At 36.5% G+C, this 18813-nt stretch overlaps 1 protein-coding gene across 2 annotated transcripts in view; it reads left to right on the top strand.

Annotated features, from left to right (window-relative positions):
- LOC110020133 (protein GAMETE EXPRESSED 3) overlaps window positions 1-18813 on the top strand; it is a 50494-nt gene that overhangs the window by 30320 nt on the left and 1361 nt on the right. Inside the window, exons 2-8 of one of the 2 annotated variants that reach the window (XM_020718122.1) lie at window positions 2214-2346; window positions 16197-16378; window positions 17013-17342; window positions 17747-17993; window positions 18100-18381; window positions 18458-18545; window positions 18709-18770. In XM_020718122.1, the coding sequence (XP_020573781.1) occupies window positions 2247-2346; window positions 16197-16378; window positions 17013-17342; window positions 17747-17993; window positions 18100-18381; window positions 18458-18545; window positions 18709-18770 (1291 nt within the window). In that variant the 5' untranslated portion in view covers window positions 2214-2246. The remainder of the gene's footprint in view (window positions 1-2213; window positions 2347-16196; window positions 16379-17012; window positions 17343-17746; window positions 17994-18099; window positions 18382-18457; window positions 18546-18708; window positions 18771-18813) is intronic. The other variant, XM_020718124.1, reaches the window with a different exon arrangement.

An 18813-nucleotide genomic window follows, 5' to 3' on the forward strand; every position in this document is an offset into this window, starting at 1 on the left:
TTAATAATAATTTATTAAACTAATTATGCTAAGTAATAGTTGTGCATCCATTAATTAATAACTAATTAGTTATTTGTTAAATTAATTAATAATTATTAAAATCTATTAAAATGATTAAATTTAATATATAATTTATTTTGCTAATTAATGATTAAATAAATATATAACTTTATATAATTATGATTAATTTGATAACATATTAATTGATAATTAGTTATTAAATAATTAAAAAAATTAGGTAAAATTAAATTGAAGCCACAAAACCATCTCCCATTCCCTCTCTTGCTCGAAACTCTTGTTGATGTCCCTCCCTCTCAAGGTTTCGCTCAAAATCCTTTTAACCTTGCAAGAAATCTACATATAAGAATAATTTTACTTTTGCATGAAATAATAAACTTGCAGGTTATATTCCACCCAATCAAAGTTATTGTAGAGAGAGACATTTAATATTGTGAAATTATTTGAATCAACAAAAGATAAATGGAAAGATAAAGGAGTTAATTTAATATGTGATAACTAGGCTGATCCATAAGGAAGGCCATTTATCTATTTTATGATAGTATCAAAAAGTTCTCCATTGTTTATTAAAGCTGTAAATTAAGAGGGATGATATAAAGATAAATTCTTCATTTCCAATTTTATTAAAGATGTGATAGTAATGTTTAGTCCTTCAAATATTGTTTAAGTAATTACTGATAATGCTCCAGTTTGTAGGGCGGTTGATCTGCTTGTTGAGCAAATTTATCCATGTATTTTTTTGGACACTTTGCATTGTTCATTTCTTTAATCGCCTTAACTAATAGGTGCAACAAAAAATACTGAAGCAAATGAGATCACATACAATGAATGTCATTGGATCACAATGATTGTTCGAGATGCTATTTTGATAAAAAAATTATAATGAATTATTCCATGTGGTTTTCTATATTCAATGATTTCTCCGATTTGAATATGATTATTGTTGCTGAAACTAGATTTGCTTTGCTTATTGTGATGTTAAGAGATTCAAACAAATTAAAAATACACTTCAACTAATGGTGGTATTAGTGAAAGAAGATCATGTTATTGCAAGGATGATGTGGGAAAGATAAGATATGTGAATGAGAAAATACTTATGATTTATGGCGGGATAAAATTGAATATATTCAAAATTTTATTGATCTTATTTATCACATGCGCTGAGCTATAGATACAAATATGCCACAGTTGTATTTGATTTTTGAGGTGTCAAATATAATGTTATGAAAAGTGAAAGAAGAAATATTTAATTATGAAAGGAAGAGAATGATGAAGACTCAAGTATCTAGAGTATTGTTCGTAAAATTCTGGAAGATAGGTGGAGCAAAAGCAATACATTTGCATTGCTAAACTCATTATTTAAATTCAAGATAAATTTTATATTACCGCTTTCTCGTTACTTTTATTCATAAATTTTTAATCACCTAATTCTATTTTTTATTTTTTTATTTTTTTACATTCTTAGAAGATATTCAAGAAATGACTTGAGGAGAATCCTCAAATTTTTTCCCCTCAAAGAGATTTGGAAATTTCAAATATAAGAAAGTTTTGTTTAAAGTGTTATTTTCCCAATGATGAGGAGAGATGACAGATAAATGTGGAGTTAGCTACGTTCTTTGGATATTTAGATGAATTTGGTGATCAAGGGTCCTTAGTGATAGGTGAAAGATGGATCCAAAGATATGGTGGTAGTCTACCAAATAATCCCTAAAGTTGGATTTAACTTAAATTATGCCAAATGGCCAGAATGATAACATTTAATCCCAGATTTAGTAAATTTGATTTTCCTACCGTTTTCCCTTAAATCTTAGATTTAATAAATCTAGGTGTTTGACATATTTACATGATTTAATAAAAAAAAACATAGGAAGAGGGAGGACGACTAGAGAAATACACGCCTCACAAGGGTTTATAAGTTATTTAATTCTTAGATGAGTTATAAGTTATTTAATCCTAGTACTCCTAAGCTTATAAGTTATTTAATTGATTTGATAGTCATTTATCCTTAGATGAGTTATTGCATTATTTCAGTTTTTTTTTATTTTGTTGGATAGTTTAATAAATGCTATTGGATCTAGATGCTCTAATTTTTATTTTTGATGAATAATTATTATTAAAAAAAATCATATTGATTGAATTTATAGAAATTTATCTACTCAAGCTATTCTATCATTTCACTGTTATTTTTATTTCAGGCCCAATTGGCGTGATGTGATTCTCTTTACTCCATGTTCATAATGGCAATCAGATGTTTAGTCTTGCTACTGATAATGACAGGAGCCTTTTCACAATCTCTGGATTTGAAGAAATTTTTGAGTAGTTATCGTGGTATGGTCCTCCATTTTATATTCCTTAATTTAGTAGTTTGGTGAGGCAATTATTGCTTATCGGGTATTGGATTAATATCACGGGCTAGTTTGAAAGTTGATTTTTTTAAATTGTGTTGGTTTTGTATTTTTTTTAACTTAGCTTAAAGCTTATCGAACTTTTTTCTGAAACTATTAGCCATGTTCTTTTAAATTTTTTTATATATTAGAATGGATTTCTACGGTCAGTCAAACATGAGAACTTCATGCAATTTTAGCTCTAGAAATATGCACACACAATCCTTAGAGTGGAAAAATTAATGTTGAAAATTTTCCTTATACTTTGAAGCAATATGAATGCCAAATACTCCAAGCGCTAGGCACCGGCAATGACATTTACCTAAGTTAAAAGGAGAACTCATAAAAAATAATTATATTGGTTATTTATTTGTTATAATTATCATAAATTCCTTGGAAAAGAATAAAATACTAATCATCCTATTAAATTATTTTGAAAAATAATTGAGATATTAAGTTTCATTACATTCCAAGTTCAATAATCTTGCTAAATTGATTTTTATGAGCAAACATGGTTAAACAATCTCTACTTCTGACATGTTAGCCTAGGGATAATCTAATCCTCACACTAAGGCTAATAATGTGTGAAGTTCAAATGATTTTGGCTGATTTAAAAATAAATTTTTTATTCCAGCTCCACTCAACAAGCTGACTTAGTTGAAATAACCAGAGTTTATCTAAATTTGAATTTAATTTTTACTTAAACCGTATAAATATACATATTATATACAATTCCATGTATTCTCATTTTGAGTTAACTTGATCGACATTCAACCAGTTTGAGCCAAAATTTCAAGCATGGAAAGGAAGTAAAATAAATTTGAATCAAATTATTTGATTGATTTTTGTGTTTCGATTTTATTAGAGATCCATATTCATTATTATCAACTCCACATTTTCATCATCCATGCTCTCTTCTAAATTTTTAGATTGAAATTTCTTTATCTCTTCCTTCTTTCTGTTGAATTTATCCTCTCATATTCATTAACTACTTCTCTTGAACTTTGGTAATTATGCGTAAAGTTGATCAATTGTTTCCTAGGGCACCTGCTTGTTTGTCCAACACTTGATGCTTTTCTTACATTATTTTATTTTCATGTTATCATCATGAGGTATTAGATCCCATGCTTTAAGATAAGACACCTATCAAGTGTTGCCTCATTAATGATGCCATCCTAGGAGCACGAGGTGATATGTGTTCTTAATATGTTGCCTGGGTGGCGAGCCTATTGTTTAACCCAATTCTAGGTCTAAGATAATTTATGGTCTTGTTAACCTGATTTTGGCTCAATTTAGCATGTTCGGATTGTTGTTCATTACTGCTCGACTCAAGGTTTAATTTTGGGCCTTGATTATTTAAAAATATAAAATCCGAGCAAATCTAATGAACAATTAATTTTTGCAATTTAGTTAAAAAAATGACTAAGTCTTTAATCTCTAAGGGATGTACTTGTTAATGTCTAAGGTGTGGCTACTATTGATGAAGTGTTACTCGAACCATAACTTTTTTTGTCCTCGAGTAAAAAATTTCTGCCTGCAATGCAAAGATACTCCTATACTTATTGGCAAAACTGCTGAAAAATAAGAAGCAAATGTTGGTTGGTAAATACCTTATCTGATTAAGCAAAATTTTTGACATGGGAATTACTTTATGAGGAAATTTAAAAGAATAAACTAGTGCCCAATTTGGTTTGGTGTGGATGAATTTTGAGACTGGACAAACTCAGAATAATGAGACAACCCATAAACTAGATTCACTGTGTCATATAGAAATTGTCGTTGCTCAAACCAATTGAGATGGGCTAAAATGGCCTTAAACCAACCAAATTTATTGGTTTGAAGTGAGTTGATTTGCCTAGTCTGACCTAGCTACTTCTCCCTCTTATGAAACCATAAGCCACACATGCGGAATGAATCTTGATTTGGTGGCAACAGAGTTTTTGTTGCTAGTAGAAATTGGGTTTGCCCACTGTGAGTGCCTACGGTCTCTTTTTGCAGTAGCAAGGTGCCTTTTTCTACATATGTCATTCATGAAGATCCAAACTTTTTGAGACCACAATCCCTTTGAAACTTCATCATTTTTTAGTAATATTTTGCTTTTGATACATTCAGTCAAGCTGCGTGAACGTTTTCAAATTGTTCACTTAAATTCCATCATTAAAACTTTTATCCATCACCACTTTTGCACTTGCGACATTGCATAGGATGTGGTATATTCATAACATCAAATTGAGATACATTCAATGTTGTCTACCAGTGGCCCATCGTTTTCTCTCAAGCAGCCCTTACATTCCCAAGGATAGCCATTATTCAACTGAAATTTGATGAAATGATAATGTTATATCCATAATCTCTTAAGAATACTTTTTTGGAATAGTATATTAATTACTAAACAACTTATCATAATGTTAAATCCCAAACTGTCTTAGAGTAGAAACTCTTCGAGAGATAGAGTCCAAAAGAAAAGTGAGAAAACACAACAATATTAATTTCAAAGAAACGAATGTGTAATCTCTTATTCATAAAATAGCCTCTTTTTATAATCATAGGTGGCTTAGGTTTACAATTACATGATTATTCTCCTCTCATATGTTAGAGACTATTTCTTGTCTTTTTCCTATTCTCGAATGGTTACTATAACTTAATCTCTAATAGAGATAACTGAATGGATGTAACTTTCATGAGCAGTTTTGACCAGTGGATATAATGCATAGTAAGACCAGATTTTTTTGTTGTAACTATCGGTCGACTAAGTCTAACCGATTTTGTCGGTCGGCTGATGTTGTTGCTCGGCCAATTCCACTGACCATTTATGTTCGATTGGATTATCGATCATTTGGATGAGTATGCTGAGTTGGCCGACCGCTTGATGATCCTCTGTGTGGACTTTCGATCGATAATAGTCGTATTTCGGACGCCTTGCTCCCTTTAAGATTCATGTTGACACATTTCTTGAATACATATTAATTCTCCGATTTTCTTGCACTTGCTAACTACAATAAGGACAAGAAAATAATTAATTAAATTTCATCAAAGCATGTTGATTACTTTCAAGATTTTTGTGTCCATAAAATCTATATAAATAGGGTCAGTTGTGTCTTCCCTCCTCACTTTGATATTGGGTTTCAAATGTCATCATGTTTGACACGAGAGCTTTGGATCATTTTGATGACGATGCACTCCTAATGGCGCTCGAAGAATCCCAGCTTCTACGTCAGCCTCTTCCTCTTCTTGTGAGCAAAAAAAAAAACTGAGAAGATGGTGGTTGTTAGGAAGAAACAATGCAAGGAACATGCAATCGATTTGAACGATCAAGTTGTATCTTCCGCTTGCCCCGAAGCCGATTAATTAGAAAAAGTATCTAGAGTGGAGAAAGGTCAAGGGCTTCCAACTCCTCCCGCGGATTCTGCTCTGATCATTGAGGAAGTGTTTCCACAGGTTGATCCGATAAGCTAGGAGGTAATTTACGATGTTGCCGCTTGTGCCAAGTTGTAGTGTTTCCATAAGGTTGATCCGATAACCTCGTGTTTTGGAGCAACCTTATGGAAACACTTCGGATCCGATAAGCTAGGAGGTAATTTAAGATGGATCCAAAACACAACTTGCTCCAAAAGAATTTTGGGTGTGAAGCTTCGAGCTTTTAGGGGTTCTGATTGGGTAACAAGCAGGTTTGGAGACGATTTGGTATTCTGCCGAGACTGATTCCGATGTGATCTGAGGCTCCCTCTTTGTACTGAGCTAAGGGTGTTTTCAATTGATACAGAGTAATTCTTGCTCAAGTTGTGCCAAACTTGATCTCGCAATCTTGACGTTTGTCGTCTTTTGCCACCATTCGGGCATACCGTGGTCGATTGAATTGTTTTACTACTATTTTTTGTTCAAGGATGGTTTTTCCCAATTCTCCGCCGGTAAAGGACACCAACTTTTGGGATTGGAGAACAAAATAAAGGAATGGAGAAAGCAGTCTTTGGTCAGATCTTGTTCTAGCGGCTGGGGAATCAGCGTCATCCTCCAGGATGTGCCAGTGAGCAGAACCAAGACGCTTTTGAAGCATCTGATTGTTGACGAGAGAAAATCGAGAGGCAGCTTTTGTCCATTCCTCAGTACATTAACCAGAAAATTGTGAATCTAATCGTTCGATCAAATAAGTTTTGCCGGTTGACAGAGGATCAATGGATGACCTCGGATGTCAAAGAGACTATCCATGTGAAGGAAGCGGAGGAGAAAGCCTCCAAGAGAAAACCGAGAGGTAAGCTTGCCCTTTTCCAAGAGGGGGCAAATCAATGAGAAATCGGGGAAGGTGGTTGTAGCTGGCACAGATACTACAGGTGCAAACTTTATTTTCTCTAAAACTTGAACGATTGTTGTGATATAAAATGTGTCAACTGGGGAAACCACTACTGTTGCACGAGACCCTCAAAATTTTCTAACGGATGCAGTTGAGGCAATCTGAACGTCATCTATGCTGAGATTGAGTGCTTCTAAAGGCGAGGCTTCTTGAAATGAAGTGGGAAAATCAAACGTTCAGTCACTGACCAACACATATCCATCCTCGTCGCAATCGACCGATCTTCATCCTCCTGACTCCTCATATCTTGATGTGTCTGCAATGGCTGAAGCCAACCACCACTCTCTTATTGACCTATCCGAGCTTTCGTCCGTGAATAAAACTAAACCTGCTCCAAAGTTAGTTCCTCTTCCTCTTGCCAACAAAAAATCACGTCGCTCTGGTGAAGAGAAAAAAAAGGAAAAGCTCCATTGGAAGTTTATGATTCTCCACCTCCTTTGAAAAGAAAATGTGTGCCTTTTGATCGGCATTTGACACACGATGGGGCTGAAAAATTTTTTATCAGTACCGATCATCCGTATTTCATGGTCGACTCAACAAATGACTGGTTCCATAATACTCCAGAGGTCGATAATGTTTCCGTGCTGCTCTATGAAGTCATGTGGTTGAGCAGATTTAATGAAGCTCTAAAGACGCTCGATCATGAGAGGCTCCAACAACATTTTGCTCGATACCAATTGATGGATATGGAAGTTGCCCAACTCTAATCCTTGGCCTTTTCTGAGTCTGAATGATCCCTTGCCAAAGCTAAGGAAAGAGTACTGAAAGAAGAGAAGCGGGGCAAGAAAATTGTGGAGGGTCAGCTCCGACTTTCCCTTGACGGGAGAAAAAATGAGAAGCTGGATTTTAAGGAAAAGTTGGCCTCCTTGACGAAAGAAAATTTGTCGAGGGTCAGCTCTGACTTTTCCTTGACGGGAGAAAAAATGACGAGCTGGATTTTAAGGAAAAGTTGGCATTCTCGATGAAAAAAAAATGAGGAGCTAAAAGCGGCCTAAGCAAAGTCAATAACTCAAGAAAAAAATGTTGTCGAAATTTCTAGTCAATTTTGTGGAGGCATGACATTTTCCACTGACAAATTTATTGAGCGTGGGCTTGTTGACCCAAAATATGCTAATCTGAAGGAATTTATAGCTCTTGTAGTTACTCCAACCTTAAGGAAAGGAACACCCATAAAAGAGGCCGGAGAAGGAGAGAAGAAAAAGAATCTAAAAAGGAAGAAGACGGCTCAACAACTGCCTCATCCCCTGCACTTGGGATAGATCATCTTTTTTTTTTTTTTACTTCCAATCTAATTATTCCCCATTGTATTTTCCTTACATTGCTTCTTATGCACATGTATTTTGTCAACCACTTATTTATCTATAAGGAGGGACTTTCGGTATTTTCTTAGGATAATCTTTTGTTCATCCATTAGGATGGTATTTCGCTCATCCCGGGAGAGAATTTTGCTCGTCCTGTATGAGAGAATTTTGCTCGTCTCGTAGGAGAGTCTTCCGCTCATCCCGTAGGAGAGTCTTTCGCTCGTCCCGTAGGAGATTCTTCAACTCGTCTCGTAGGAGAGATTTTCACTCGTCTTGTAAGAGAGCCTTTCGCTTGCCCCGCAGGAGAATCGTTTGCTCATTCTGAGTTCTCCGAAGCGTTGAAACTTCTCATGTTTTCCGAGTGCTATTCAGATAGATTTATACAAAATTAATCCAAATTAAATCTTATATTAAAAATTTGAACTCACAAACGTTTAGAAACAACATTTCTTTGAACAATAAGATGTTGACACATAAAAATTTTTTATGAGGAAAAAAAATCTTTAGATCATCTCCACTCTACATCCAGAGGAGTTCTTGTCAGGTTTAAGTTTTTAATTTGCAAGCTCCATGAGAGGCTTGTTGGCTAATGATGTAAGGTCCACTCTAAGTCTGATCCAGTTTGTCGACCGCCTGACCGCGAGCTGTTGAATCGACCTTCAAAACTAAACCTCCAGAGGCAAAGATTTTTTCTCGAACATGTTTGTTAAAATACCGGGCAATACGTCTTTTAACTTCGTCTTGTCGAAGGACTGAGTTTGTTTGTTTCCTCTGCCAATCGAGAGCAAGTAAAAATCTTTACATAATTGGCTTCTCTTCATTCGACAAGGTTTTCTTTGTCGAATGCAGAGGCGGTGACAACTCTCTGGCTATGATGGTTGTATTCAACCAACAACACTGCCTCCATTCCATGTGTCAACATAAAAGGCGTTTGATCGATCGCTGTTGAAGGTGCTGTTCAGATGACCCAAAGGACAGATGGTAATAGGTCCGCTCAATTTCTTTTTGCCCCTTCAATTTTTTTTTAATAGGTTCAAAATCATTTTATTGGTTGGTTCCTGGGTGTTGAATTGAGGCAAATTTCAGATCGATTCCTTGACTAGCACAAAAAATCTTTCACTTTTGGGCCAGCGAATTGTGCTTTGTTGTCGGTAATGATAACGAGCAGTAAATCATACCAACTGATGATGTCCGTCTAGATAAAATTTCGGACCACTTCTGCAGTGATCCGGGTAAGCAGCTTTGCTTCAACCCATTTAGAACAATAATCTACCGCAACTAGTAGAAAGTTTAATTGGCTTTTTTACGGCGGAAATTTCCCAAGAATATTCAATTCCCATGTGGCGAATGGCCAGGGACTGGTGATTGGTTGGAGCTTGAGAGCGAGTTTGTAATGCAAAAGAGCATTTTTCTGACATTGTTCGCATGTCGTTGAGAATTCTTTGGCATCTTTCAAGAGCGTGAGCGAAAAGTAATATTGTCATTGAATACGATACACTAGGGTCTTGTCTCCTGAATGACTCCACATTCTCCGGAATGCGCGTTACGCTTTGGATCTGTGATTTCTTCTGAGCATATCCCTTTACCAAAGTATTGGACATATGGATCCATCCATTTTTGTTACTTTCAGTACTCACTTTCATAGCCTCAGATTCTTCAATTGCTGAATGGATAAGTCGTTGTGGCACTCCTCCTAAGCTAATGCGCTTAGATAGAATGTTGGCTACCTAATTTCTTCTCGACCGATGTGCTAGATCCTAAAGTTGGTATACTTCTTGATTTCTTGTTTCACTTTACTGAGATATTTGGCCATCATCTCATCTTTGGCTTCAAATTCTCCATTTACTTGGTTCACGATCAATATTGAATCTCATTTCACAAGAAAACTTCGAGCACCTATCTCATATGCTAGGCGCAGTCCCGCGACCAGAGCTTCATACTCCGTTTTGTTTTTAGTAACTTTGAACTCCAATGCAATTGAACAATAGAGGTGTTCTTCGATTGGGCTGCTGTGAGCCAATCCTAGCCTTGCATTTGATTGTTTAGAATCTTCATCAATGTGTAGGGTCCATATCTGGTCTTCATTTGTGTTTCCTCCGTTCAATTCGACTGCCTCGAAAAAATCCAACAGGAAGTATAATGATCGCTTGTGCTTTGATTGTCGTCCAAGGTACGTAGGAAATGTCAAACTCAGTTTCATGACCCATTTTAGGAGCCGACCAGAATGTTTTAGTTGTGTGAGAACGAACTTCAGAGGATGGTCCGTATCGGGTGCATTAGAAAGTAATGTCGGATCCTGCGAGCCAAAACAATCAAAACAAAAGTTAGTTTTTCTATCACAGGATACCTGATTTCAGCGCCGGAATGCACGTTACGCCTTGGATCTGTGATTTCTTTTGAGCATATCCCTTTACCAAAGTATTGGACATATGGATCCATCCATTTTTGTTACTTTCAGTACTCACTTTCATAGCCTCAGATTCTTCAATTGCTGAATGGATAAGTCGTTGTGGCACTCCTCCTAAGCTAATGCGCTTAGATAGAATGTTGGCTACCTAATTTCTTCTCGACCGATGTGCTAGATCCTAAAGTTGGTATACTTCTTGATTTCTTGTTTCACTTTACTGAGATATTTGGCCATCATCTCATCTTTGGCTTCAAATTCTCCATTTACTTGGTTCACGATCAAATATTGAATCTCATTTCACAAGAAAACTTCGAGCACCTATCTCATATGCTAGGCGCAGTCCCGCGACCAGAGCTTCATACTCCGTTTTGTTTTTAGTAACTTTGAACTCCAATGCAATTGAACAATAGAGGTGTTCTTCGATTGGGCTGCTGTGAGCCAATCCTAGCCTTGCATTTGATTGTTTAGAATCTTCATCAATATGTAGGGTCCATACCTGGTCGTCATTTGTGTTTCCTTTGTTCAATTCGACTGTCTCAGAAAAATCCACCAGGAAGTATAATGATCGCTTGTGCTTTGATTGTCGTCCGAGGTACGTAGGAAATGTGAAACTCAGTTTCATGACCCATTTTAGGAGCCGACCAGAATGTTTTAGTTGTGTGAGAACGAACTTCAGAGGATGGTCCGTATCGGGTGCATCAGAAAGTAATGTCGAATCCTGCGAGCCAAAACAATCAAAGCAAAAGTTAGTTTTTCTATCACAGGATACCTGATTTCAGCGCCTCTAAGGACTCAGCTTATGTAGTAACTAGATATTGCTTCCTTTGTTCCTCTCTAACGAGCACTAAGCTAACTGCCTCTAGTTCGACTCCCAAATATAGGTTGAGTTCTTCTTTCGGTTTTGGCTTTTGAAGAAGCGATGAAGATGCCAAAGATTTCTTCAGACCCTAGAATGCCTGCTCGCATTCATCAAACCATTTGAAACGCTTTTTTTCCTTAATGCTCTAAAGAAAGCTGCACATTTATCGCTCGATTTCAAAATAAAAAGACAGAGTCCAGTTATTTGGCCAGTCAAGTTCTGAACTTCCTTTGCATTTCGAGGGGATGAAATATCCATCAATGCTTTTTCTTTTTTTAAATTTTATATTATACATTCGGGGGTTAAAAGATAATCGAGGAACTTTCTGGTCGAAGCCCTGAAAGTGCATTTTAGTGGGTTTAATCTCATTTTATATTTTCCAAGAGTTGAAAATCTTTCTTTTAAGTCATTAATGTATTGTTCTTTCAGCTGATTTTTAATTAACACATCATCAATATACACTTCAACCTTTTTCTCTTTATGATTTGAAAATATTACATTCATAAGTCGCTGTTATGTAGCTCCAACATTATTAAGCCCAAAAGACATTACATTAAAACAAAACACACATTCACAAGTAATAAGATAAGTTTTTTCGACATCGTCTGGATGGATTTTAATCTGGTTGTAGCCAGATAATGCATCGAGAAAACTTATTACTGAATAACTGGTCGCCACATCGAGCTGTCGTTCTAGCAAACGTTGTTGAGATTTCTGAAATCCACCCATTCTCCATTTGTCGTTTGATTTTTGAACCATCGCCACATTGGAGACCCAAGTTGAATGCTAGACCTCTCTGATGTAACTGACCTTCAGCTTTGTCACTTCTTTGGCGATTGGTCCTGCCAAGGTTCTGGCGGGCTACTAGATTTTCTGCTGCACCAATTTGGCAGATGAGTTGTTACTCAAGTGGTGGCACACCACATTAATTGGTATCCCGGGCGTTTCCGCTGTTGTCCAAGCAAAATGTCTTGATGTTCGCAAAGAGTTTAGATCAACATGCACATGTATCTTGCATCAAAACGACCACTTATTAGGAAAAACTTATTGGGGTCTTTGGTTGATGTCGGTATCTCCAGGATGGTCTCACTTGTATCGAGACCCCCTTCTCTTCAAATTTCTATATCGAGTGGATCCTGCTCCACGCTGATAACCTATTGGAGATGACATTTTTCAGGATTGCTCTAAATTTCTTTGTACCTTGATGACAGTCTCACCGACTGGAAATTTGACGACTATGTGCTAAGTCAAAACTACCACTTGATAACTATTTTGCAATGGTTGACTGAAAATGGTATTGTATGTTAGCGGTGATTCAACCACCAAAAAGTATTGTACTTTTGAATTGTTTCTTCTGCTCGCCCTAGGAGACATAGGGCAATAATGCCCAGGGTTTCTTTCCGCTAGCCAGAAAAGCCGAATAGTGCATTGGCCGGTGTAGACAACCGGTCGGTTTTAGTTTGATCTTATTGAACACCGTCTTGAACAGAATATTGATAGAACTCCCATTGTCGACAAGAGTACTACCTACCTAGTTGTTGTTAATAAACACAATGACAACGATGACATCGTTATGCAGACTTCCTTTCGGTGGCAAATATGAATCGATAAAGATGATGAGTGGATGACTGTGCTTTTGGGTGGAGCCTATGGAGAATACTTCCCCAATTAGAACCTTTTCAAATTGTTCTAATGGGATAATACCCCCCTCCAATAGTAGGAATGATCCCAGCAATGTGTATGAAATTCGCTCGAACATGATTGTCTAACACCTCCTCCATCGGTGTTTTTCCTTGTCGTTAAGTATGTGCTCCCATGACAACGAACTTCTTCAGCTTTCTGGCAGGAATCAAATCTTTCACTAGATTTGTAAGATGTCGGTGCTCTTCAGTATCGTGGCCTTGATCCCGATGATACTTACAGTATTTGTTGGGGTTCCGGAGGGAAGCTCTGATCCTCATTGGTGTTGACTTCTTGAAATACTTCTTGTTCTGGATGCCCTCCACCAATTAAGCCATTGAGACTCTAAGGGGAGTCATTCCTTGCATCTCTCGGTACAAGTGTGACTGCTCATAGTTTTGAGGCGGTCTTTGGTTAGAGTATCGAGCCTGACCTCTCCGATCGTTAGCTCCACTCTGGTCATCTTTGGGTGTCCAAACCTTCTCATAATTAGAATGACCAGAAGATCTCTGATTGCCTTTCGCCTTCCACCTTTTGCCTTGAGCAACCCTTTTCTTTGAATGACGATCGGATGTTACTGATTTTGGTTCAGAAGAATCAATAACATACTCCTCTTCAGCGATATAATTGTTGGTTATTTCTAATAGTTCAACCAAAGCTTTGGGCTCACACAAACCCAAATCGAACTTGAAGCGAGCTTCTCTCACCTTTTTTGTCAAAGTTGTTTGTGCGATTACCGGTTGCAAGTAGGGCTGTAAACGAGTCGAGCTTAAGCGAGCTCAAGCTTGGCTCGTGTTCGGCTCGTTCGAAATTGCTCGTGTTCGAAATCGGTTCGTGTTCGAAACCGGCTCGTGCACAGTGTGTTTGTGTTTTGCTCGTGTTCGACTCGAAATTGACTCGTTAAAATTAAACTGAAAAAATAGATGTAGAGTGTTGGATTCGAACCTAGATCAAATATATGCAAAACAAGACGCATAACCACATTATCACAAGAAAAGTTACGATTTAAACATAAATATAAATATATATAATATATTATTATATAAATAATATATGTAATATATTATTATATAAATAATTATATAATTTTTTTATTTCGAGCTAAAACGATCCGAACACGAGCGAATAAAGAGATGTTCGTGTTCGGCTCGTTTACTTAAAGAACGAGCCGAACACGAGTTGTTCTCGAACAACGAGTTTTTTGACAACCCTAGTTGCAAGTCCTGTATTTCTAGCATTTACTTTGAAAGCAGGTGATGTAAGAACGAAGGCTTTCGTTCTCATCTGCTTGAGTTGTAGTAGAGCCTAGATTTCTTCTTTGGCTTTTAGACGCTGGCGAAGTGGGCCACAAATACCTTTTTGAACTCAGTAAAATAAGTTTTCACTTTTGGTGATAGTTATTGAACCAATTAAAAGCCGTCTCTTTCAATGTGGTTAGAAACGAACAACACTTCATAGCGTCATTGATCTACAACATTCCAATCGCTGACTCAAATGCAGCCACGTGATCGATCGAATCACTCTTCCCTTTATAGGAGTCCAATTGTGGAGGTTGGAATTTCATTGGTGGCTCGGCTTCTTGAATCTATCGGGAGAACGGACCATTTGGGAATGGTGCTCGGGATGCTTCATCCTGTGCCGGCTGGATCCTCTCCATTATTGTAGACCCAACATCTTTGTATAGGGACTTTTCTAGTTCTTCGGTTGCTAGAATTGCTCTCCGACTGTTAGAAACTGGTGATTCCTCTCGAGGTTGAACCCCATGAGGTTGGTTTCGTGAGACTCCACTTCGAGGAGAGGCGGTTGATCTCGCAATTGAGGGCATTAAATTGGCCAGTCGTTTGGTTCTGTAACTCCTGCATTTGTTGCTGAATTTAATATTGTATAAATTCCCACTTAGATTCCATTGTAGCAGTTTCTCTTCGGCTAGTCTCTACTTGTAGTGCTCTGTTTCTTTTCTCGGGCATGTCCACGTTCACCGTACTATCTTTTAGGATATTAAATCCCAAATTATCTTAGAGTAGACATGCCTGGAGAGATAGAGCTGGAAAGAAAAGTGATACAACGAGATAATATTAATCTCAGAGAAACGAGTGTGTATATTCATAAAATAGCCCCTATTTATAATCATAGGTGTCTTAGGTTTACAATTACATGATTATTCTCCTTCCCTCATCGATTAGAGGGTATTTCTTATCTTTTTCCTATTCTCGGGTGGTTAATATAACTACTTCTCTAATAGAAATAACTGAATGAACCCAACTTTCATGAATAGTCGTGACCATTGGATATAATATATGGTAAGACTCTTGATTTTTATTTCTAGCTATCGGTTTCCTAAACTCTGACCTATTATGTCGGTCGGCCGATTCCATCGATTGTTTACGTTCGATGGGATTATCAATTGTTTGAATGAATGTGCTGAGTTGGTTGGCCGCCTAATGATCCTTCGTGTGAAATTCCAATTGAGAATAGGGGTGTTCCTTCGAACTGCTTGATCCATTTAAGATTCATGCTGATGCTTTTTTTTTTATATACATAAATATATAAAAAACGAACTTGTTCAATTTATTTGATTGATTCTCTATTTTTGAAAGGAATTAGAAAAATTCCTTACAATTATCTATGGGCTAGACAGGACTTTTTAGCATTCCATGTGTCTTTAGTGACTGTGATGCAAAAATGCATGGACCGGACATTCTCTTTCGCGTGTCGTATGAATAGCTCGCACACTTATATTTAGATCTAACATGGTTCTTTTGCACTTTCTGGTGCTCCTTCATACGATGCTTTTGCGTTCTAATGAAGAACCGTAGGCATCATAACAATTAGCAAGGAAGGTATTACTCATCACAACCATCTAAAAGCTTGGTGACTCAATAGTACAACAAGCATGTGTCATAGCTTGAGATTATTCAAAACTATTTTCTGGTTAATTTTGTATGCATATTTTTTTTTTGAAAGCTAAGAAAAATCAAACTCTTCCATCTTATGAATTACATAAGAATCTTACATCATGCGAGATTTTTTTAGTTCACACTATGCTTTTCAGTGAATATTGTATTTCCTTAATCTCTTAATTGTTGTATGCAGAAGTTTCACTCATTTTTTCCTGTATGAATATTTAAGTTCATATCTTCCTATATCGCTATTAAAATGCATGGATTTATATTCCTTTTTTTTTTTTTTTTGGTTGAAGGATCTAGTTTCAAGGTTGCTGCTAGGCTATCTAAGCCTCTTCTTACTGATGATGGAAGAATATATGCATGCTCTGGGAAGAACATATTATTATTTGACAGCAATGGTACTGTTGTCTGGATTATTCCTCTGGGTTATTCATCAAGTGCGGATATTTCTCCCATTATTGATGATAGAGGAAAGGTAGTTACTCGTGCTCACTAATAATAGCGTTTTGAATGAGCATTTATCATATCATACCATACCATCTCTTTTTAAAACTAATACAATTTTTTGGCCATGCTTCTAGGATTAATAGTAGAAATGTTGCACAGTCACTCATGGAGATTAGAGAGCATGGGGAGGGCTATTTGGTTCGATGTATTTAAAATGCATTTATTTTAAAAGTACAAAGTAAAACAAATGAAATGTATTATTCATTCTAGTGGTTATTTACATTCATTTTATTTCACATCAAGCACCTGAAAAAAAAAACAAATTTGTATCCTCATTTCATTGGACACCTTTAATACTTTCAACCAAATAGTTCCTTAATTTATAAAATGTAGAGTAATTGTGAGGATAAAATGACTCTGCATCCAACATTGGGAGCTACACTCTTAACAATCAAGCATACTCTCACGTAAGTGCAAGGCTATGTATGTCAACCCATCCTCTAACCCTGCATTGGTGGGAGCATCATCCACTTGAAATAATATGTGCTATATTTTCAATTATCAAAATTATGACGCCTCTTTTTATTTGTTTGGCGCAGCGATTTTGACATGATTGCAATGTTTAAAATTATCTGACTTACATTAATTTCTGTTCTGTTCAGATCTATTTGATTGCCGAGGACAGGATTTTGAAGATCACACCTTCAAATATTGGCACCTCAAAGCCGACATCGGAAGTATTTTTTGGGCCAAATTCAACAATTGGAGGATCAGGAGAGATTATTGGTTTTTCATTAAGCATATTGTACGCATGTATATTTGTGACTGTTAAGAATCGGGGACTCTTTGCACTCTCATTTCGTGGGGAGTTATTGTGGAGCGCTGGCCCTGTTCTCTATCAGTTTGGTTACCGTCACGGTTGCAAAGAAAACTCGAGGGATTGTTATTTTAGTTCAGCACCTGTTGTTGATCAATGCGAGGGAACCCTCTATGTAAGTCTCTTTCTGCCTCAATTTTCTTTCTTTAGCATGTCTACTTTTTGATTAATTCTTTGAACATTTCATCTTGTCAAAGCAAAGTTAAACTATTTAAAGCTCTTGAATCAATCAACGACAATTATACCTGGAAACAGTTAATTTCATATTTTATAGAATTTTTTGCTATTTTAATTCTTCCAGGTAATGCAATAAAGTAGATTCCTGAATCATAATTTTAAATGATTACATCTTCTACAAGCCATAAACTTGCACTGTAACTTACGTTCTTTTGCTTGAATACACAATCAATGCAAATATTGTGTGTATGTTTCTCCACTATCATAAAATTAAGGGTCCAGTATTTCAGTAATTATAATCACAGATGCGGTTGAACGAGTTCCGATCTTGTGTACTAGCAGATCTTCAACACCGAGGGGCAGCTTTATTCCATATATATGCGGAGTCACCACTATAGATGGGTCCAAGATTTCAGCTCCATTGACAAGTTTATGACAGTTATACCTGGAAATAATGGTCTTCTTTACGTGATATTTCCTAGAAAGGCTTCAGCCATTGCACTTGATGTTTACACTGGAGATATTTCATGGCAATGGAGTTTTGGCCCTCTGAGTACAGAACAGAGCTTGCCAGTGGTGGATTCAAATGGTAACTAACCATTGAGTATTTTCAAAAGTGAAATTTATGATCTTATTGATTTGGTTTTATTTAAAAAGTCAAAAATTTCTGAATTTTTATCCAAATAACTTGTAAGGTTGGCTATCTATTGGTTCACTGGATGGTTATTTGTATTCCTTCTCACCTACTGGTGAAGTTAAGAAGCTTCTTAAGGCAACTGCAATAGGTTCAGTCATCCAAGCTAGTCCAGTTCTAGATTGCTCAGGATTTGCTATCTATGTACTGCAAACAAAGGTGACAGCAAAGTCAAACCATGATATTGGAAACTATACCTACATTTCGGCAATGAATCCAACGGGCCTTGTGCTTACAAATTTGATTCCGGCGACAGGAACTGTTTATTGGACTGGAAATTATCGTAACGTTGCTGCTACTTTTATTTTCTTATTATATTTGTGTGAATTTGATACCATCTTATCTGCATTGGTTTTCAGGCGAACTGACTAATTTACTCTCCAGTAGTGATTTACGCTATTTTACAGTGGATGAGAGGATCTTTCTTGCTTTCCTATCTTCTTCAAGTTGAGTTTTACATCTTTTCCCTTTAATTTAAGCTTCTAGATTTATTCAATAGCCAACCCTTTTCTCTTTTAAAATTCTAAAAATGTTAATTGATACGTAAAATAGGGCATTTCAAACTCATATTTGACAGAAATTGAATAATTATTAATCGTCTTTGATGCAGGAACGGGCAAGTCTTTGCCATGCCACACCATGAGTATAATTCTGTGATCATTAACGCATTCAGTAACTCACACTCTACATTTCTTTTTTATTTATGTTCATTTTA

The sequence above is a fragment of the Phalaenopsis equestris genome, unplaced genomic scaffold (genome assembly GCF_001263595.1).
Source record: "Phalaenopsis equestris unplaced genomic scaffold, ASM126359v1 Scaffold000094, whole genome shotgun sequence".
Classification (NCBI taxonomy): domain Eukaryota; kingdom Viridiplantae; phylum Streptophyta; class Magnoliopsida; order Asparagales; family Orchidaceae; genus Phalaenopsis; species Phalaenopsis equestris.